Source organism: Sinohyriopsis cumingii, unplaced genomic scaffold, assembly GCF_028554795.1.
Source record: "Sinohyriopsis cumingii isolate HCF-2022 unplaced genomic scaffold, ASM2855479v2 utg002220l, whole genome shotgun sequence".
Taxonomy (NCBI): Eukaryota; Metazoa; Mollusca; class Bivalvia; order Unionida; family Unionidae; genus Sinohyriopsis; species Sinohyriopsis cumingii.
The window spans coordinates 135,608-158,937 of record NW_028316161.1 but is presented as its reverse complement, the minus strand read 5'-3'; the positions used below and the strand labels follow the sequence as shown (position 1 = coordinate 158,937).

Sequence of the window (23,330 nt, the reverse complement as noted above, 5' to 3'; positions counted from 1 at the left end):
GTGATCAAAACGTCGACACTGGTTTGCAAATATCACAACTTGATTTTAAAAACCTGTATCCGATTTATTACTTTTCGTTGGAACATCTTGATTTAACGAGACAATCCGTCGTTGATATACACTTCCGAGCTCGTATAGCCCCGGGTGGTGTTAATTATAGAGCGGTTGCTGTCATTCTCAGCGATAAATCAATGCTGTTGGAAGGCGTTGGTGGACGAATGAGAATCGTTGATGCGCCAGTGGAAAACATGTAATTGAAAGCACAAAACGCGTTTACAATAAATGTCGTATAGTGTCGTCAGTGTAGAGTTGACTGATGGTCAAGTCAAGAAATTACGATCAAAGTCGGCTAAACAATGCGGAACCACAATAACGCTGAAGCCGTCACAGATGGCGGGTGGTAATCATAAGATATCGTTGACGGCGCGTCAAATAAAACATTTCAATGATGCGATGAAGAATAAAAAGGGTGTTCAAATAGATTTTTCCGCCGCAGCAATTAAAAACATGGAAAAGACCGGTGGGATATTTCCGCTGTTAGCTGCGATTCCAGCGTTGATTGCCGCGGCCGCACCAGCAGTGGCTAAGGCGGCGGCGTTGGGGGCCGTTGGTACCGCGGCGGGAATGGCATTAAAGAAGGCAACCGGGAAAGGCTACAAAAAAAAACGACCCGTGGCCGGAAAGGGTCTAAGACTACCGGGAACCCCGTATTCATGGTATTCGGGAAAGGGTCTAAGACTACCGGGAACCGTTTATTAACTCGGGAGTCAATGACTCCTGAGTCTATGACTCCAATGTCTAATTTTGATTTAATAGACGCCGCAAACGCGTTAGCGATAAAAAACTTCAGAGGTGTTTTTATGAGGGATCAATTACCGGCGGCCCCAAGGAATACTGAAACAGGCATAATTAACCTCGATGGGTCCTCCGGAGCGGGAACTCATTGGGTTGCGTACGCGATTGATCCGCGTGCAATCGTCTATTTTGATTCATACGGGTTAGCCCCGCCGAAAGAGTTCATGCGGTATGTCCGGGCGTGTTCAGCCCCGGCGTGTTCAACCCGGGTTTTTTATTCCACGCTGCCAACACAGCAATTGAGTGACCCACCGATATGTGGCCGTGAGGTATTGAACGTACTCGCGGCGATTTCATCATCGCGAAAACCACCTCATGTGGTTGTAAACGAATACACTAGTGGGGTCGTAGAAGCTCAACGGATTTTAGAGAATAACATTTACAATAATAATGATTGATATCTGGGGACGACCGGTTTCGGCGCTGAAAGAATACACGGAAACGGCCGCCGCCGACATAAAAAAACTAATTGAGGATGAAATCGCTGATATGTTGAATCTAACAAGTGTTGACCCGGGCGAAATAGTTGTATTTCAAGACCGCCAGGGTAAATTGAAATCCGGTAATGTGTCACTGAATGACGTTTTAATACGACAGCGTGATGCCGCCGAGGACACTATCGCGCTGTATACCAGCGACGGACGACTCAAACCGGGTGGACATATATCAGCGGTGACGGATAGGGTAACATTAGTCCAGGACGGTTTTACAAGGTTAGATAGATCGGTGACCGAACTTGACGCGCAGGTGAAAAAATCTGTCGCCGAGGTGAAAAAATCTGTCACCGATATACAACTCACTACCGCTAGTTTTTTTGGAACCCCGACGGTAACCGAACCGAATCTTGCAACAATAAAAAATACTATTTTGGAGTTTACGACGCTGTCGGGCCAATTTACCTCGTTACGAAAAAATGTTAACAGGATCGATGACAACTTTGATAAATTCCTTGGTAAAAAAAATGCCAAACCGGATGAAATCACAATAACTATAAATGATATCACTGCGTATGGACAGGAAATAAAAACAATCAAAACTGATGTTGCAACAAACAAAAGGAGTGTAGACGCGCATGAACGGGAAATAGAAATAATCGGCGCTAATGTTGCAACGATCATAAATAATGTAGACTCGCATGGACGGAAAATAGAAACAATCAAAACTGATGTTACAACGATCATAAATAATATGGACACGCATACACAGGAAATAGGAACAATCAAAACTGATATTGAAGCGAACAAAAAGGGTGTGGACGCGCATACACAGGAAATAGGAACAATCAAAACTGATGTCGAAGCGAACAAAAAAAATGTAGACGCGTATTGGCGGGGAATAGGATTAATCAAAACTGATGTTGCAGCGAACAAAAAAGGTATAGACGTACATACATATGAAATAGGAACAATCAAACTTGATGTTGCAGCGAACAAAAAAAGTATGACCGAGAATACACGGGAAATAGAAACAATCAAAACTAATGTTGCAACGAACAAGAATAATATAGACGCGAATTTGCGTAGAATAGAAATAATCAAAACTGATGTTGAAGCGATTAAAGACGGACTACCGAGAATAACAGAGCAACTCGAAACTAATATTGAAGCGAACAAAAAAAATGTAGACGCGTATGGAGGGGAAATAAAAACAATCAAAACTGATGTTGAAGCGATTAAGGACAAACTACCTAGAATGACAGAGCAACTCGAAAAAATGAAAACACCTCATGGGATCATCGGCAGTGGCGTATACACGGTTCAATACGGATCATTCGATTGGACTCCTACGCGTAATGCAATAGATGTCACCGCAATTGTTAAGGGTATTTATCGATTGACATTGATTTCGGCGATGCAGTTCAGTATATCATCGCCGAGTTCATCCGGGTTTAACAATACAATATCAACAATCATCGACAAGGATACAATCGAACGGTTTATAATTAAAGCCGTTGATAGCAGTCTATTTAGGGCAAACATCACATGGTATGCGGAATTTGTAGTGGATCTAAGTAATTAAAAACACTAGCTCTTTTAAAATAAAAATGACCACCAAGGAAATTGAATCAGAGGTATCACCGACGTCACATCAATATCGATTCGATACCGCAAAAGAATTTTCCGCGAACTTGAAAACGCTTTCCGAACAATACCGTGTAAAAATAAAAAAATACCGTCGTAAAATAACCGCCATCGACGCGGTCGTGTACTCGGTGTCGGGTATAATAGCCGGTACCGGTGTTATTTTATCCACGGTAACCACGATAGCCCCGATCGCTGTTCCAATCGCTGTCTCCGCAATGACAACAGTTGCTGGAGTCGCCAACGCAATCACTAAAAAGATATCATCGTGTTTTCAGAAAAAACTCAACGAGTATACAGTAAAACATCAAATAGTATCCGACGCATACTCGAAATTATCCGGGTTGATCTCGTTATCGATTGATAATTTGTTCGTATCCGATGTTGAATTCTCCACGATGGTCCAGTTGTATAGCTCCGCGATGTCAAAAATCGAGGATTTTCAACTGGAAGCCGGAACCACCTCAATGGGCTCTGGTTATTAATATTAAACACTAAAGACAACAAATAATAATAATGTCACTGAACCCCGAAGGGTTTCAATTACTTCAGCGGATCGCGGAGAACACCACTCCGGTACAAACAAATATGATATCGATAACATCAACGAAACCCGAATTCAGTGTAAACTTTCCATCACCGGTTCCAGTGAAGGAAATAGCGCTGGCAAAATTGCGAGTATATCACAGTTGGCCTAATATTCGAGCGGACGCATTTAACGGACAACAACCTAATAACTCGCTGGTTTTTGCACGGAAAAATAAACCCGATGGAACCCCAAACTGGGAGGAGGTTACAATACCAACTGGGTCATACCAAATAGAACAAATCAATAAAGAATTTCAACGCAGGATAAAATCGATCACAGGAAAGGAATCAAAAATCGCTATTACGGTTCATGAACCGACGTTATCGTCGACGATTGAAATAAGCACACCGGGGTATATGGTTGATATTTATAACAGTTCAATAAGAACCATACTAGGATGGCCTAAGAATCCACCTTATGAAAACCCCGAGGGCAAACAATCGTATCATGAGATTAATCCCAATTATCGAGATGTTTTGTTTGTTATGAAAAACTCGTCACCCCCCGACTGGTTTACATTTCAAGACAGGAATACCATGTATTGGTATTTTAGGTACGAGAAAACTCCTGGATCGGTCGTCGAGGTCGAAGTTAATTTAAATGATATCGATAGGTTTTTTATCGAGATTAATCGTATTTACCAATCACAACTAGAACAGCTACGGGAAACAAAAGCACAAAAACACGTTGAGGTGTTAAATCAACTTATATTAGACATGGAATATATCAATGAAAGAATCATCGGGGTAATATCCACTAGCAGAATTGATAATAAACAAAAATTCCTAACCGAGTATAATATCGCAGAAGCCGATTTACCCGATTTTAAGTTTCCAAGATACAACACGCCAGAACTAAGAAAGTCTCTTAATGATTTTATCGGTCCATCAACTTATATCCTCAGACACGATAACGGGGATGATGGTAGGCATATTGCTCCATACAACGTAAATATCGCATCGGTGATAGCAATCAATCTAGTGTGTGATGTTATCGAAGGGAGTTACCAGGTAGATACCAATCAATCAAATCAAGCTCAACAGGGATATATCCTTTATTCATTTTCACCAACAGCCCCTCCGGGATTTTTAATCGTTGAGAATCCGATTAATCCGGTCTATATGCGATGCCATGATCGGTTTTTAACGAGAATTAATTTTAAACTCACCGATCAGTCAAATAACCTAATTGATCTACAGGAGGAGGAGTTAGTGATCACTCTGTTTGTAAGATCATTGTAAATAACCACTTAGCAGCAGAGGGGGCGATGACATCGACGCGGTCGTCGATGTGCTTACCGGACGCTGACGACACTGGGGATCGGCGCGCAGAAGGTGTTAATTAAACCAAATGACGTCACCATCGTGTAGGATGGACCGTCGTCGTTTTTTTTTTACCAGGCGCTGACGACACTAGATCGTTGAGTGCAGAAAGTATTAATTAAGCAAAATAACGATTGGACAAAATGTCCGATTCGCCCCCTCTGCTGCTGCAGGTGCTTGTATACAGTGATAGTTATGATGAAATGCAGAAATTCAAACACAAGGTGGAATTTAAAATGGGCAAAAAAAAGCTCACTGGCAGAAGAGGACAGCGGTTTGCCAACCAAGAGGACACAACGCCTTTACTTTCTGAAGAGGAGACTCCTGTAGAGAAAAAGATAGCACGATCTTTTTCTTGGTCACAAGAAGCAACAAATGTCGAGGTATTCAGAACATTAGAAGGAATAGTGGTAAAAGTGTATAAAGCAAATATCCTTAGACTTGATGTTGATTGCATTGTGAATGCAGCAAATGAAAACCTTCAGCATGGTGGTGGTGTTGCTCTGGTGATTGCTAAAGGGGCTGGCCCAAAGATTGACAGAGAGGGGAGTGAAATCTTGAAAATTAGGGGTCGAATAAAAGTTGGAGAACAGTGTGTTACTACTGCAGGAAACCTACCATATGATTGTATCATTCATACAGTTGGACCCAGATGGAGTGATTATTATCCACATGATGCAAGGAACACAGCAAGATGTGAGACAGACTTGTTCAATTCCATAATAGGTTGTTTCATTGAGGCTGAAAACCGTCACCTGAAGTCAATTGCTCTTCCAGCTATCAGTTCAGGTAAGCTTTGCTATTTGGCATTTGGTTGGGTACTGGCTCTGTTACAACTTTATTGTATTAAACTAAGTAACATAAAAGAGCAAAAACCTACCAGTTTTGTAAAAGTCAACAAATAATTTATTTTCTAGCATACGATACTATAAACTGTCACACTACAGATATTGTAGCAGTATGACTGAAAAATTGTTAGAGCTACATTTAAAATCCAAAGCATACAGACACACATGATTTCTACATAGTCCTAAATGAAAATGGTGTGAATCTGATATTCATCACAGGAGCCATCTTGAAAATATTGTTATTGATTCTCCACCAAAGTAAAAAGTCATATCAGAATGGATTTTTCACCCAGTCCTAGTTGGTCCTAAATCAAAATGGTGGCAATCCAATTTGGCTGCCATAATGGCCATCTTGACAGTTTTGTTGTCACTACTATCGCTAAATGGTTGACCATATTGGCATGGGGTTTTCACCAGATGAATTTTAATGAAGTTTAATTGGTCCTTAATGAAAATGGTGCCAATCTGATATCAAGTATGGCCAAAACAAGCTATGTTGAAAAACTTGTTATGCTAATGCATATCAGAGATAGTTTCAACTCTCTGCAGTTATGACAAAGAAATGTTTTTCTCAAATTTCTGGAAATGCTTTTAGGCCAGTAGTGTATCAATCCTTTTGAGGGACTCTTGTTTTAAATTCCAGGATACATGATGCATGGTGCTCTGTAAGGAGAATGACTTGCTTCTATATGTCCCAGTAAATTATACTTAAAATTTCTATACTTTTCACTGTTGCAGATGCAAGTTATATGTAAATTACTCCTTGAATACAGAAAGTAAATTCTTAAAAATGTGCTTTAAAGTTAGACCAAAAATGCCTAGTGTTTAATTTGATAGAGACAAATTATGATTGTCATTGGTTGCATTCCTAATGTGAAATTTGTTTTTAATATTATGCAAGTTTAAAATTGTCTTTATTACAAATTAACTGCATCTTTTTGTAATTAGATTGATTTCTGTTTTGATCAAAGGATCTGTTCTACATAGTTATTAAAAGGTATTTATTTTGTGGATTATTTGGAAAAATGGGAAAACCAAATAATCACAGGTATATAAAACAAAATATAAATGGAATTGTTAGATAGTTTCAGTTTTTACAGGAAATCACTTTCAATTTTGGTAGAAAATCAGTGTATCATGCTTCCTTTTTGCAGTCCTGACCCAAGCTTACTTTTGCAGATTTTTCTCTCTCAGAGAACAGTACCTTATGAGTCATTATTCTTCTTACCTCCTGAAACTTACAATATTTTGGCAAGATCATGCGGATCCCTGTCTGAACCTTTCTATTTAAGAATTTACTTAAGTAAATACACATTGAGCCTTCCCAAATGATGAAACCTCTTTTGTATTGCTTCTTTTCAACAATTCTTTCACAGGAATATTTGCAGTACCAAGAGATGTGTGCACAGATCAGTATGCCAAGGCAGTGATTCATTACAGCAAAACAAGAACTAGTCAGTTTCTACAGGAAATCCATTTCATTGATATGCTACCAGGCATTGTCAAGGATATGCAGTTGGCATTCAAAACACTTCTCAGTAGTGATGAAAATGCAGGACACATAGGTAGGATCAATTATTCCCCTTCAACCCCAGCCCCAAGAGAGGGAGAGTGAACATTTTATTATGCTGCCTGTCACTGTCTGTTACACAAGCCTAGTGAGAAACATATTTTTATAAAAATATTGAGCCAAACTAAACAAAATTGGATATTTAGATACCTTCAGTGAGTCCCAGGGCTTAGACCTGATTTTCAATAAAATTCAAGAAATTTTTCTAACTATTTGGACATTTTTATATAAACTCTTTGTAAACACAAGTGAGCAAATTTTGGTTGAAATTGAAATGTGAAATTCATTATACATTTATATAGTAATAAATTATATAAATGATGAATAGATTTTCTAGCCTTTTTAGAAATTAAAATTCAGTTTGTTTACAATTTTTGAACTTCTTGCTTGTAGACTTTTTTTGACAAAAGCTTTGTAAGCATGATTAGGCAAAACTCATTTGAAATTCAGACATGAAAGAACTATGTTCACTTTTGATTTAGATCTGCCCTACACCAGATTTTAATTATTTTTTTATTAATGTATCTGCTTTATTGGTACTTCAAAGAATACACTAGTTTAAGTGTTGTTGTATCATTGGGAATGGTTTTCTTGGTGAAATTATTCAGTGTATCGGTATATCATAGAAAAAATAACAGCACAGTTTCTTCATCTTTATATCAGAACAGTTTACCGGTACATTAGATGCCCTAATTCATCTTCATTATTATCATTGTAATTGTCTGTATTGGTGGAAAATATTTTTGAATAATAATATGTCAACAGTTACATAGCAGTGTGTATGTGTTTGATAGGGTAACAATTTCTTTTGGATAATATGTTTTTTTAAATTCCATTGTCACTTTGAGACCTACATGCTTTACTGCAGCTCTGAGAGCATGATAGGGTGATTGGAATGGATGTATATTTAATGGAAGTAAATTATAGGAAGGACACCTGGTCACAGTACATGTCATTTTAATAATTTTCATGAGATAAAATATCCCATTAACAAACACACAAACACACATGTGTACATGCATGCATGCACATCTGCTGTCTTATGAAGATAATAATAATGCACCAAAATAATTTGTATTCTTCTCACCTGAACTGCATTTCTTAAATCATGTATGTGGCTAGCTGTTATTTCCTGTTTGATGTGAGTGCAGATGTTCATCTAGATGGGAAACAATCAATAAAGCTTCTTATTTTTATAATGACATGCATTTAAGGATATATATCATTACTAGCAAAATATGCAATTGTTGCATATATGTACAGTGTATATATGTAGGATGTAGGTAGTTATGTAGGTAAGCAGATACATGATGAAGCGTGACAACTCTATTTCCTAAGTATTTCCTTTATTTGAATAAAAGTTTAACAATCATCCTTTAAAGTGCAAGAGTGAAAAATAATGAAAAACAAATTTACATGGTGTATTAAACTTGTATCCATCTGCTGTTGCAACAAAAAAGCCATTTGAAACATAATCTATCCACTTTTTCATGAGACAAACAGATTGTTAATTTGATTGGCAGACAAACACAATCATGGATGGATAAAAATAAGATGAATAGGCAGACAGACAGAGAAAAGGATCACCCAAAATGGGAACAGGTAGCTTTAATATTTATTCATGAGTTAAACAGTCATATAAACAGACAAAGAGGAACAGACGAAATGGATGAATCAACAAAGCAAAGAGATGGATGGACAATTGGCATCAAGGAACTGATTGACAGACAAATAATAGGATGAATGAAGAGACATATGGATGTGGCATATATGGACAAACAGACAAATGGATGTGGCCATATATGGACAAACAGACTGTCAGATTGAGAGATGAAATGGAAAGAAAAATACACAGATAGATGAATGGATATGTGGATAAATAAAGTTTTATTCAGTGAACAAATCGATGGACTTTCCAATAGTTCTATAGATTTCATTCAAACAAGACTTTTATCAGATCACACTCAGATTGGATGGAAGAGGGTTTTATCAGACTACACTCAGATTGGATGGAAGAGGGTGTAACTAATTCCCAATATTGGAATCGGGAAGCCAAATAATGCCAAATGACAGAAATCAGTTTATGAACACATTATGGAAAAAGCACAATTCAGTACCAAGGTTCTGCTGATGTAATATTTCAATCTTTACAAGTTTAGCAGTGTATTTTATTAAATGCCTCAGTATCCATTCCTCCTCTTCACATACTCTCTCTTTATACATTGCTTTCAACTGTATTCACTATAGCTCTATTTCACTGTCTTTAAATTCTCTTTAGGAAATTGTGTAATTTATTTTCAACATGTTTACAACTCAACAAATTTGTGTGATTTTGATAAATAAAAGAAAATAATTTGCAAGGAGTGCTTACATGTGGAGCACATATCTTCACACATACAGATTTATACATTTTTCATGCAGTATGAATAAGGAAATGAAGATGAAGCTTATCCAGTCAGTTTTCATGGTAAAATCAACATTTCCTGCAGGGAATGGAAATAATTCAACATTAATATTTATATATGTACTTACATATTTATTTGTAAGAAGCAATCTTAGCATATCAGTTAATTGAAATTATTCTTAATAGTTAATCAAAACTTCATAGATCTCTCCTGACATGGCAAATGGATGTGTGTGTGTGTGTGTGATTTTGGATTTGTAACGTACCTTTAACAATTTTTAAGTCATATTGCTATGATGTCTGCATTGTGACAGTTTATAGTGATGTCTAGCATTGTGCATCATGCCGCAGACATGTAGCACGAGGTCCCACACAGTCACATTATCCTGACACCGGGCCGACCAGTCCTAACACTAACCTCTTAATGCTGAGCGCCTAGCGAGGCAGCTGTTAGTACCATTTTTATAAGTCTTTGGTATTACTCTACCGGGGGCAAATGGATGAGACAGACTGTTGTTGTTGTAGTGGGTTGAACACCATTTTCCAGCACATGATAGGCTGTACATGGCAGCCATTATAACTGATGGATGAAGAACCTTGGAAAACCCTGGGAAGAATCTCCAACTCATGGGAGGCTACTGACAAGCTTTCTCAAATGCCCCTATTGGTCAAACCCAAGGCTCCAAGTCACATGGACAGAGGTGAGATGGCATTGATTAGTAAAGGTGAGCATATTACACTACATGGCCACCTGGGATCTCTGTGTATGGTTTAAGTTTATTTTAAATTGAACTTTTATTTTAATCCTCAATAAATAATATTTACTTATGAGGAAGAACATATGTTGAAATGGGAAGTCATTGCTACAAATGTCTTTAATGAATTATATGTACATTATAGAACAAAGAACTTATTCTACAAATGTTCAGTTATGTGACAAATGTTACTGTTAAACTTACAGTGAAAGGTGGGGACCAAACAACGGTAATCAATTACCTTGCAAGGAGAGATAGTGGCAACAATCATGGCAAGATACCAGAAAAAGATATTGGTGAAACCTATCCAAAAGATGAAGTGCAAACAGAAGAAAAACAAAACCCTGCTGCACCACTCTGGCCGGAAATTGAGCAAAAATATTTTAAGAATGAAAAGTTCTACATTTATAAGCCAAACAAGAAAATTGAAGTAAACATATACACGACTGACATTACCAAACTAACAGGAATACAAGTAATAACATGCTCTGATGACAGAAGAGGCAATGGACATGGGGCAATAGCTTCCATGTTATTGAAGACTGGAAACTCAAAGTATGAAAGTATAAAGAAGAAAGCCTTTCAGAAGGAAGTACATGTTGGTGATGTCATTGTTACAGAGGGAGGAGATAGTAATTTCCATTTGGTGGCCCATGCAGTGCTACCATCTTTCAAAGATACCATATCATCTCAAAGACACAAAGAGATGGTCCATCAATGCTATGACAGAATACTGGATGAAATCAATAAATGGCCGAAAACATCTCTTGCTCTTCCTTTGCTAGGTGCAGGTAGGTACAATAAATAGCCATAGGAATTCAGTGATTTCTAGTTATATCAAATAGGTAGGAATACCTGGATTACAACTCTTTAAACTTAAACAGTTTAAACTGTTAATATTTGGACCACAACTGTTTCAGCTTAATTAAAATGTATCACTTTTCACAGTCAGATTGTTTGTTATCTGTGTATATTCCAGAAATAATAAATAAATTATAGCATGGGATAAAATCAACAGCCACATAGCACAGGAAATTACCAGATAGAGTAGCATCCCCTTGCTGTAGCTACACCATTATGTACTTATTTATGCAGTGATAAAACAAGTAACAATAAAAAAAAGTTAAATTTTCAGGAGGAAAAAATAAAAATACTACTTTTAAACTGTTGGATGTCCTCATAAAGATCATACAGGGTGAGGGTTCTTTTCTGAGTGGTTGAGCCTAAAGATAAAGAAACATGACAGTCATAGAATCTTAAATTAAGGCCTATGTTTAGCTTTCCATGCATGTCTTAAATGGTAATTATGATGATAAACCATTAACAATATGATAAACAAACATGAAAATAATATGGCTTAGTAAATATATTACATGGATTTGGCAATGTTCCACCAATTTTATTTTGTTTAAAAAACTGTATATCATTCACAAGGTCTTTATTTTAAAATGACTTTGTTTGCAATTAGTTTGAGGTTTGGGCAGTATGTTTTAGTTAGGTTGAATGGACTACATTCATTTGCCAACATGCATTCTCTGTACAGATCAAGTTTGTGTTGTGAGTGTATATATTAAAATGAATGCATCTCCTGTATAAAAGCTAGATAACTGTGACAGTGTTTGGCAAGATTTTTAACAGGATTTAAAGATCTGTTATGTGTTCCAATATCAACTTTAAACATGTTGCCGCTATTGTTGCATTGTAGGGATTAAGCTGATTCACATATTTAAAAACTTGATTGTTGTGACCTACTTTCTATAGTTAATTGAAAAATCTTCAAGAATATGCTGACTCATGCCACAAAAGCCCGGTATATATTGTTTATTTTGTTTATAGCAGTTACCCAATTAAGTTTTCATTTGTCTTACCAGTTCCTAACTACAGAGTTGCCCTCTTAAATATTCATTTGTCTTACCAGTTCCTAACTTCAGAGTTGCCCTATTAAATATTATTTTTCTTACCAGTTCCAAACTTCAGAGTTGCCCTATTAAATATTCATTATTCTTACCAGTTCCTAACTTCAGAGTTGCCCTATTAAATATTCATTTGTCTTACCAGTTCCTAACTTTAGGGTAACTACAGCTCATGGAGGTTTCATTAAAGTTTGAATACAAGTGGATTTGAAGAAAAAGATGGTGGAATCTTAGGGTCAAAGCACTGGGGTTGCAAACAAAATTATTACCAATTCAGCTTATAATGATACTAATTCAAATTATTTTGAATTTCGGGTGTGCACTGCTTCCTGATATGAATTGTTTGTAATCCAAGTGAATTTTAAATTGTTATCAATCTATTAGTAGATCTCTGTTGTCATTTTTAAGAAATCTGAATACACTTCATGTAAACATTGAATTAAGCATTAATTTTTAATTAAACAATTTGTGTTATTATTAGCTTATCATACACATACAGTTACCATTAAAATTGACAATATTTTCAGAACAGTTTAAATTTTGTTTGAAAATTCCAACAATTAGTCCAAAAACTGATTTGGTCTTTGTAACAAGACATGTTTTATTTACCCTTTCAGGTTGTGCAGAACTTGGTTATGAGGGGAGTGCAAAACTGTTTCTAGACAGCTTAGAAGTATTTTGCAACAGAACTATGACATTCAACTTAAAGGTTATCCACATTGTTGATAAAGATGAACACATAATTCAGAAAATAGCAGATGTGTTCATTAAAGACACTGATAGAGTTAGAAACCATTTATTGGCAAGCCATGGTAGAGAGTTGAAACAAACATTGGATCTGTCTTCACAAACCAGTTCTGTTAGACCTGGAGAAGAAATATCCCGGGTAAGAGTTTATTCAGGCAGATAAAATATGCACTCCACAAAAGTATGTCTCTCTCCTCCTAAGCTGATGTTCATTACTACCCTGGTTTATACTAAGATCAGTGGAATCCCTTTTAAAGGTAGCATTACTATACCTGCTTGTCTTTCCATGGCACTAGTCCCCAGTCCAAGGACATTATTCTTTCCTCCAATTAATGATTGGAGATCAAGAATAAAGAACATGATATCAGTCTGACACCTTAAGTTAGTCCACTTCTATTAATTGGAAGATCTCCCATCTTTTCCTCTCATTCATAGATTTCTTGGGTGCTCAACACTTCATTTATATAGGCAATTATTGAATTTCTACTGTCAGTCATATCTTTTTTGTGTTCTATTTGTTATTTTCTCCTCTGTTTTGGTTTGAATTTGTATATCAATCTTTGTCCACTTTAAGTGATTTTGATGATTTTTGAGTTGTACATCTTGTATTTCATTCTCTAATAGTAACCAGTGTAAGGGTAAGCATTTTCTACCCTTTTATTGCTCCAGTTCATTGTTGTATTTATATATTTCCTTTCAGCATTCAGTACTATCTCAAGGTATTGGCAAATATATAAAAAGGCAGCATGGAACACTCACATCACCAGTCTTGCATGCACAGCATGTATACACCCATATGGTTGCTCCATTTGTTGCTTGTGACCCATTGATGTTTGGAACTTGTTGGAAAGTCAGCAAGCCTATAGGTCTAGGAAGAAGGGTCACACATCTTCATGTTCTTCTCAGGAAGATCCCCTCTGTTCCCATAATGGGACTATATAACTTCCTAGTGTTATGTATATTTAATTTACTTGTATCTGATTGATTATATATTTATTTCAATTTAATTGTTTGTCAGTTTTAATTTTTTGATTTTGTATTACAGGCTATTGTAATGTAAATTTATTCACTAGGGATGATACTTTTTTCAGAAAATAATTTGACCTTGACTGTTAGTTTATAAACACCAGGTGTTGATCTAAATCCTGACCTTGTTTCAAAATTTTTAGCAACCATCTTAAGCAAATTCTATTTTATTTTAAACTGACTGATTGTTGTCGAGGTCATGATGGGACTTCGGGTTTAACATGTAAACAATTATTTTATTTTTATTTCTTAGAATAAAATGATTGGTTTTCATCCAGGTCACACTGGGTAGATGTGATCTTTAACAAATACTGATCTTTAACAAATACTGTACTTTGTTTCTATAACTTTTGAGAAGATGATCACATGACTCCTTGTTTACATTTTAGGAGACCATATAACCTATGTTTTGGAGAATTATTCTCAGTTGCAGCTGGGCTTTTTCTTACACTAGAAGTTGTATGTTGTGCTGTTTGGAGTTTTTTCAAATTAATTGGATTCAAAAATATTAATTCTGTTATTTTTCTGGAAAATATGTGTGTTCATGTGAAACTGATGAACAAGGATGTTTTTTTTTATAAACATTTATTTGGTTGATGAGAATTCATCCTCCAAAAGAAGATTCTAGAATACTAGGATGCCCCTGGTTCAACTGATGGATAACTTGCACATGTGCTTTGTCCTTCGTTTTTTTCTTGCAGACACCAACATTATCGGTTGCTTTAATGTCGGAAAAGAACCATATTTGCTTCCTTTGGTAATGTGGCGATTATATGTATTCTATATGTGCATCATGTTCATCATCTGGAATTACCCTTGATCAAGTTTTTTTGTGTGAACAAATTGATGCCTCAGAGAGGTTCTTTGCCATTTCTTGTAGCATGCATTGTTGTACTACCTATCTAAATATTTCACTGTACAGGGGTCACTTTAGCATACTAATTTCATTAGCAAGGAGCAGTACCCTTCCCATTCCGGGAGGGCAAAGAGTCACACCCTCCTGTCAGTGAGGCACAACACCTTTTCCATTAGAACAGAGGGAGAGGAATGGTACCTTCTATTCAGCCGAAACTTTGTGTGCGCTGATAATGAGTTATCACTCCCACTTGTAAGAAGTGAGAGGTACCATTTCAGTCCCCAGGGTCCATGGACAGCAAATTATTCATTTGCCTGTCACACACACACACTAATATTCTCACACTATTTGTGTGGATAAAGAAAAATCACTATGGAAATCAAAATAACTTAATTAATGTAGATGCATTTTTTAAAATTTAGATTTAAATGTTGCAAAATTTGCAAGATTGAAATAATTACAGTACATTTTCACCATTATGTTACCAAAATCTATTTTATGCTGTGCACCAGTGAAATAATTACAGTAAATTTTTGCCATTTTGTTCTTGAAATGTGTTTTATGCTGTAATGACCATGTCTTATTCATAGAATAAAGGTTGGTTGGTTGTTGTGGGGTTTAACGCCATTTTTCAGCACACGATAGGCCATATATGGCGGCCAGTATTAATGGTGGAGGAAGAACCCGGGAAAACCCCGGAAAGAACCACCGACCCACGAGAAGCTACTGGCATGCTTTCTCACATATCTACATTGGCTGAATCTGAGACTCGAACCGGCGCAGACAGAGGTGAGATGGCAGTGATCCGTAACGGCGAACGCTTTAGACCACTCGGCCACTCGGGGCCCCCATAGAATAAAGGTAAAAACAGAACAAAAAAAAATTCACTATTGAACCTTGACAGTGCCAATCATTTTACATGTACTTGGACTAAAAGCATTTTTAGTTTTTCTCCTATCAAGATAAGTTTTTTGCAACTATTGTATGAATTTTTGTCAATACCATTGCCAAAGTCTTAATAATTTTAGCCACACATGCATAATTATGTTGCTTTTAAAAAGAAAATGAGGTACAAATGGGATCTTTATATCATAGATACATAATTATCCAGTTAACCAACATGATTATTCATGTCAAAAAAGGCTTTACCTAGTTTCAAAAAGAAATTAATTTTTTTAAATATTTGATTACATTTATGGAACTACATGTATATACATAAAAGAAGCCATTGATAGCAATGGACTTGTTTAATGAAAGTAAAGGGACTATACGACTGATATAATATTATTCAGTCATTTAAATGTAGGTGTTGAAATTAAATAATGCACGATTTATCTTTTAAACAAATCACAAATAAAGTAGTGCTTAATATGACATCTGGAACAAGTGAAATAGATCAGCTGAAATTTTCCATTAGTTTAACTGTTATTAGTATTATTTATTATTATTATTTATTATTATCATTATTTATTATTATTATTATTATTATTATTATTATTATTATTCCAAGCTGTTTAGTGTACATTTCTTTATATTCTAATGCTGATTACATTCATTGTTAGAAACAAATTCTTTGGCTGGTGTTTGTTGTTGACTCTGACATGCTAAGTGAAAGCTAAATGCTAATTAAAAATGATGCAGATGATATTTGTTTACACTGCTCCCATAATGCAGTGCTGTATCAAAAGTGGGCTCTTCCATAACTCAGACAAACATGGCAGATTACTTGCATATAGATCATTTGTTTCAGCATGTAACGAATGGATGGTGTTGCACCATATGTATGTCAATTCAGATTATGTTTAAATCATTCGTGCATGAAATGAATTTGGTAATTTAAGCTATATTTCAAGATGCTGATGTGAAAATTAATTGAGCAACATGTGGATGAAATTCATGATGTTGTGCAGAATGAACTATAATTGATTTAAAACCTAAGGAATATTTAGTCACATAACTAATTTACTATATCATCTTTCTCCTTGTTGAAACTTTCTATGATAAATTGAAATCTCTGTTGATAATGTTTTATTTCTATGTTTCATGTAGGCAAGACCAAAGAGTCCTATGTCAGGTGAACAATCTAAAGAAGAATGCCCTATCTGCTTGGCGGAGGTGAAATCACCAAAAACATTGAGTTGTGGTCATACATTCTGCATGAAATGTATAGAAAAACAGTTTAAAACAAAACCAGTGTGTCCAAAGTGTGGAACCTTCCATGGAACAATATATGGGGACCAGCCAGAAGGTGGAAAAATGAGGATTTATATCCAAAAACAGAGTTTGCCTGGGTTTGCCAAAACTAACACTTTAAAAATAGAGTACCAGATTCCCAGTGGAACTCAAGGGGTATGTTGTAATGTTCACATTGCTTGAAACAGCTGTTGTGATAATTTTTTATTGTGTGTGCACATGAGTTGATGCTGAATATTTTCTCTTTAAAACTGTCTCATAAACACTTGATATTTGTACTGTGAAAATTATTCCCAAAATGTCTGATTATATTCTGTTAGTTTGATTTGGGACAAAAGCTGCAATTAGAGACAGTCCAAGATTAAAAAATATTGAAGTCAGACCTGGTTGATAATATTTTACTAGTCACTTGGACAAGGGGACATACAAATAGTGTTATCCATCAGTTACACTATTTCTCTACAGCTGTTTTTAACCCATGGTAGTGAACCTAATCTGGGTCTCCATGCTGTTTTGAGTGGATCATTGAGATCAACCTAATAATTTTACATTTCTTACCCAAGTGGTTTTTAGCATTGGGTGGTGAGTCTGACACTACAAATCTGAATTGTTCACTGCCCAAAAAGGTTAAGAATCACTGCTCTACACTCTTATTAATCAAGTGAACACATTTTATTCTTCAGTTTTAGCCAATCCTCATTAAGGCCTTATCTCAGTGTCATCACGTAGTGCAGTGGTTTTCAAACTTTTGTTCTTGTGACCCAGTAGAAGAAAATTGTTTATATCTACGACCAAATAATTATATTTTTTGACTAGATTTTTCATAAAGTCATAATATTGTAATACATTTTAATCAGATAGGTGACCCAGATCCTGACATTCTGTCGTGAACCATACTTTGAAAACCACTGGCTTAAAGTACCAGTACAGTGCTTTAAGAGTCATTTGCGAACATTCATTAGCATAAATTTGTTATTGCTCCTCCTCCTTAACTAAGAGTATTGCCATGAAACTTCACACACATTCATCTCATGGTCTACTTAATAATACATGAAAATGGTGCTTCTTGGACATTAATTATGGTTACCACACCAGCCATTTTGTAAATATTGCTATTGCTTCCCCAGACTGCATGGACATATCAGCATGGGGTTTCACTAAAAAAGATGTAACAGGCATAATATTTTACCTAGTAAATTTATATAAACCATCATGTGTTCTGTTTTTATTCAATCCTGTATATACTCCATGGGGAACCTCATTTGTACATACAACTATTTTACCTGTATATTACTGAGCACTGAAGACTATAAATCAGGACATGATAGGTCAATTGGTCAGTCACCCATTAAGAACAACAGAAACCAATTGGTTGGTTTTACAAATAGAGGCCAAAGACATCTGTATAGTAGCATGATTAGTTCTGCCATGCTTACTGACATAAAGCTAGTCCTACAGAGAATGACAGCTCTGGTGGCCTAGTGGTTAGAGCATCCACTTCAGATGCTGGAGGTTGTGGGTTCGATCCCTGGCCGACTCATACCAAATACTTATAAAAATTGTACTAACAGTTGCTTTGCAAGGTGCTCAGTATTGAGAGGTTAGTGTTAGGACTGGTATGCCTTGATTCAGGATAATGTGTCTGGGTGGGACATCATACTACATGTCTGCAGCATGATGCCCCAGTGTTAGACATCACTATAAACTGTCACACTGCAGACATTGTAGCAGTATGACTGGAAAAAATAATTGTTAAAGCTACATTAAAAATCCAAATCACACACACACACACACACACACCTACCTACAAAGAACCACTGAAACATTTGTAAATGAGAAATATGAGAAAATACCATAAGACAAAGGCATATGATGCTAGCAATATAAAGTTACCCCAGTCCCATAAATAATGTTTACTTTAATTTGAAGTGATGTCAATAAAACCAGTCTTGTGAAACCATGAATGTTTCCTTGGATTTGCAAAATTCCTACCCAAAACCAAGCACCTGTGGAAGTGAGGACCACATTCTCCTACATAGAGGACCTGATTGGATTTTCAGGCTACAACAACAATTCATTTTTAAATTTTAATACATTTGTATTTACTCTAGGCCGTGACTGTTTTTTTCACAAAAGTCATGTTATTACAATTGAGCAGCTCAGCTGACAAATGAAGATTGATAGGCATGCCTGTTTTAATATATGTGATCATATTTTCAGGTCCATACAGCAATTTCAGTTTTTTAACTTTTTTGTTAAGTTGCCTGGCTGTAAAGCCAAGTGAGCTTATGGTACATGGTCCTTCATCAGATGTGAGTCATCTCTGTGGATTATCTATTCACAGTTGCTATTTACAGTGCATTCTCAAAATTCACTTGACCAATTTGTACATGTATTTACAGTTAGTATTTGGTTTTGAGGCCTTTAAAATTGTATCATTGAGTGCTAATCCATTATTCAATATGGCCACTGTTACTAAAAATAAACATTTGAAAATCTCAGATTTGCCTCAACAGAATTTGCTGACACCTGCTATTTTGCAGAAAGCATCATGGCTTGCAGGGCTTTCAAGTTTGTACAGAGGATGCTGATCTGATATCAAATATGGCCACCATTACAAAGCAATAGCAAAACCATGCAACTGCTTCTGAAAAAACACTGTACAGAATTTGACCAAATTTATCAAGTGGTATCCTGGCTAAAAGGTCTTTAAATTTTCAACAGATGATATTGACTTGCTAAATATGGCCACTTTTTAATGAAAACAAGAAAAAAACAATCTTGAAATGATTATTTCTAAGAAACATGCTTTGTCCCTCATTCCTTATAACTTTCAGTCCTTTTGAGATTAAGAGACTTGATATACTTATATATTATCTACATTGTATGCAAGCTACACAGACTTCCTGTTTTACATATATAACAAATATGCTTCTTTGAGAGAAATTTTTATCTTTATCTTCTTTTCTACGTGTTCTTCACTTTTTTCATTTAAGCTGATGTAAGGGATCCTATACTGCTAAAATTGTAATGTAGTAAAGCACAAACATTTTATGTCTTGAAAATTCTGATGAATGAAAAGAATGACAAGTTTTACCACAACTGATTTCCTGTATATTTATATTTGACAGATTTGATTGCAACAGATTTCATTTTACTTTGATTTTTCTTCTTGCAGCCAAATCACCCAAAGCCAGGGAAGCGGTATTCAGGTATAAGCAAAACTGCATATCTACCAGATACAACCGAGGGAAGGAAAGTTTATAACTTACTGCAAGTTGCATTTGAAAGAAGACTGATCTTTACATTTGGTAGATCTTCACGGGGAGTAGATGATGTTTTGGTGTGGAATGATATTTATCACAAGACAACATTTTCTGGAAAGTAAGTACATGCAACTTTATCTCTGTATCTATTATGTACATGTTTTGCATAAAGTGCATCTTGTTTGCATGCATCTGTTCCACAGAATAATAAAATGTTGCTTAAATACATTGGTCTACTTTTTATGATCAAAATTAAATTTTGCTGGGCCTGCTTTAATCAATTAGCTCAACACAGGAATCACTTCAACACCAATCAACACCAATGTGTGCATGCATGTCCATCTACATGTGCTATATTTCTCTGACAGTATACCAATTGTCAAAGGAAAGCATGCCCACACCACTTTGGGAAACTAGTAGCAGATAAGGGCATCCCCCAAACAAAGCCTACCCATACTTACGACTCAAGAATGAACAAAAATGTCTGCAAATAGTTATAATGTTTTGTAATTTAACTCAGAAAATAAAGAATTTTGGCATTTGCCTTTTCAAAGAGAAACTGGAAACAGTTTTCACATTTTCACCCATCCATCTGTGAATCATATTTTCGTCTCAGTTTTTTAATTTATAGCCACTTGTGAAAAAGGAATTGGTCTTGATTTGAAGGTGTGTTGTTAATACTATGCTGGCATGACTCCACTAAAATGTAACAGGATGAAGACCATCTTCGTAGTGATTGAGTAAAAGGAATCTTTAGCACCAGTGGCTACTCTTGTGCAGAATGAATGTCCAAAAAATATCAGTTGCTTTCATTAAGGATGTTGATAGAAAACTCAAATTCTTCTTAATTAACTTAAAAAATAAGCATTTTTCATAATAATATAAATAACTTAATAGGATGATTCACCTGTTTACTTTTATAGCTTATGTTGATTCTGAGAGAACATTGGTTTTCACATATATCTAGAAACTTCTGCAACATGATATGGATTACAGTATTACACTTTTGAGACATTTTTTCAAGTGATTGATCATCACACTGGTGATAACCCCATTGTGGCAAATCTCTGTAGACCATAGGTTGTTATAATTAGCTTCATGTTTGTCACCAACATCAATGGTAGTGACATACTTCCAAATTGGATATCATTTGCCATTGCTTACTTTCAGCCAGTTTTAATAAGACCAGGATGCAAAGGTGCAGCATCTTGATATACACTTTATTCATTGTTTAAATGGAAGACATTTTTTATAAACATTTACTGGGCCAGCACAAAACAATGTCATTTACACACCAGGAATTATAATCCTATCTGTCAGAGTCAGGCATAACCTACTAGTGCCAATATGCAAGACTTTGTAAATATGGAGCAAGTATATAACTATCATTTCTACAGGTGTACTCTTATACAGGTGTAATGGCATTATTTCAGTGCTTACATATCTATACTAAATAAGTATCCCATATGCAGTTTGGATCGTTGGATTTCTACTCGTGATTATTTGTCCTTCCTTACTTGTTTGTAGTATCAAAATGATAAATTACATTTTTGGGAACAAATAGATGGGCCACTGTCCAGTACTTCTATTATATACTGAACACAGAAGGACAGCAGTGCAACAAAAATAGTCCTAACCATGATTTTTTGTAATTACTTTCCAATGTGTTCATAAAGGGTTCAGAAGAACAATGGTTGTTTTCTAATTCCAAAATTAGAAAATTGGTGAATTGCTAAATTTATTTGAAAAATTTATGTTCATTTCAAATCCAGCAATTTTCTGATTTATCAAATGCTCATGTTTAATGTCTGTAATAACATGATAGAATAGTTGTAATTTCTCTAAGTTCTTTTAACTTCAGTTTGCATCTATGAATATAGACAACAAATGTGTAAAAAAAATGAAACCATGTATATAGATTGTCTACATCCAGTTTACGAACAGAGTATTTATACTTTAATTTAAATAATGTTTTAATTATGTCATTTTTGTAGGTATGGATATCCTGATCCTGGCTACCTGAAGAGAGTTCAGGGGCAACTTGCAGCTAAGGGAGTCACTGTTGTAGATCTTGTACAAGGAACACAAGTTTAGATCTGTCCAAATTATATCAGAATTTATGAGAGATATTTTGGACCAATGAAACTCACAAGGAAAAAGTACAAGTGTATTCTTTTATCTTTAAGAAAAACTTTCACTTGGTGCTTTATATTTCTAAGTTTTGCATTTAACAGTACACGTTTTTTCTTTGCCATTGGACATCAAGCTGGATATGCATAGGAGCTAATTTGGTTTGTTCCAAGTTCTCTGTGAAATAAAGTATGTGATGTACTTGATAGTTTTAAATTATAGTTGATAATGTCATTTTTATGTCACAGAAGGCTATGCTATTAGATGTCATTCATTTGTGATTTCCTTTGTCAATTTTTAGGAACACACACACACATATGTATATTTCTTTCCACTTTTAAAAGGATTAATTGAGACAAAATATTCTTAAATGGTAATATTTTTCAGCTATCAAGAGATATCACAATAATTGTTACATAAAATAACTGCAGGTTTACACGTCTTACTTATAATTAACATACATGTGCCACTGTAGATGCTATATCTGCTACACAATACATTTCGACCTGATCCTCAATCTTAGAGTATTAGTTTTCATTATATTAATGTGCAGTGCACCTTATTTAGGTCTCCACTGCAATTTAATTTATTTTCAGCATGGTTTTCTTTTTTCTTTAAAAATGCATATAGAATCTGAAGGATTGGTAGAAAGCGTGTTCATCAATAAGTTTATATATTTGGTATTTTATAATCACAGCGTGTAGCTAATTAAAATTATCAGGAGGATACTGAAAGCTCTTGCATCATTTTGTATCACAAGTGTTATGGCTATTGT

The 23,330-nt window shown here is 35.4% G+C and overlaps 1 protein-coding gene across 1 annotated transcript in view; it reads left to right on the top strand.

Moving 5' to 3' along the window:
• Positions 1-22,756, top strand: part of LOC149770912 (uncharacterized) — a 134,054-nt gene extending 111,298 nt beyond the window's left edge. Inside the window, exons 18-24 of the mRNA XM_089948990.1 lie at positions 5,021-5,636; positions 7,072-7,260; positions 10,631-11,215; positions 12,955-13,223; positions 17,016-17,315; positions 20,338-20,543; positions 22,420-22,756. Of these exons, the coding sequence (XP_089805116.1) occupies positions 5,021-5,636; positions 7,072-7,260; positions 10,631-11,215; positions 12,955-13,223; positions 17,016-17,315; positions 20,338-20,543; positions 22,420-22,519 (2,265 nt within the window). The 3' untranslated portion in view covers positions 22,520-22,756. The remainder of the gene's footprint in view (positions 1-5,020; positions 5,637-7,071; positions 7,261-10,630; positions 11,216-12,954; positions 13,224-17,015; positions 17,316-20,337; positions 20,544-22,419) is intronic.
• The last annotated feature ends 574 nt before the right edge of the window (positions 22,757-23,330 follow it).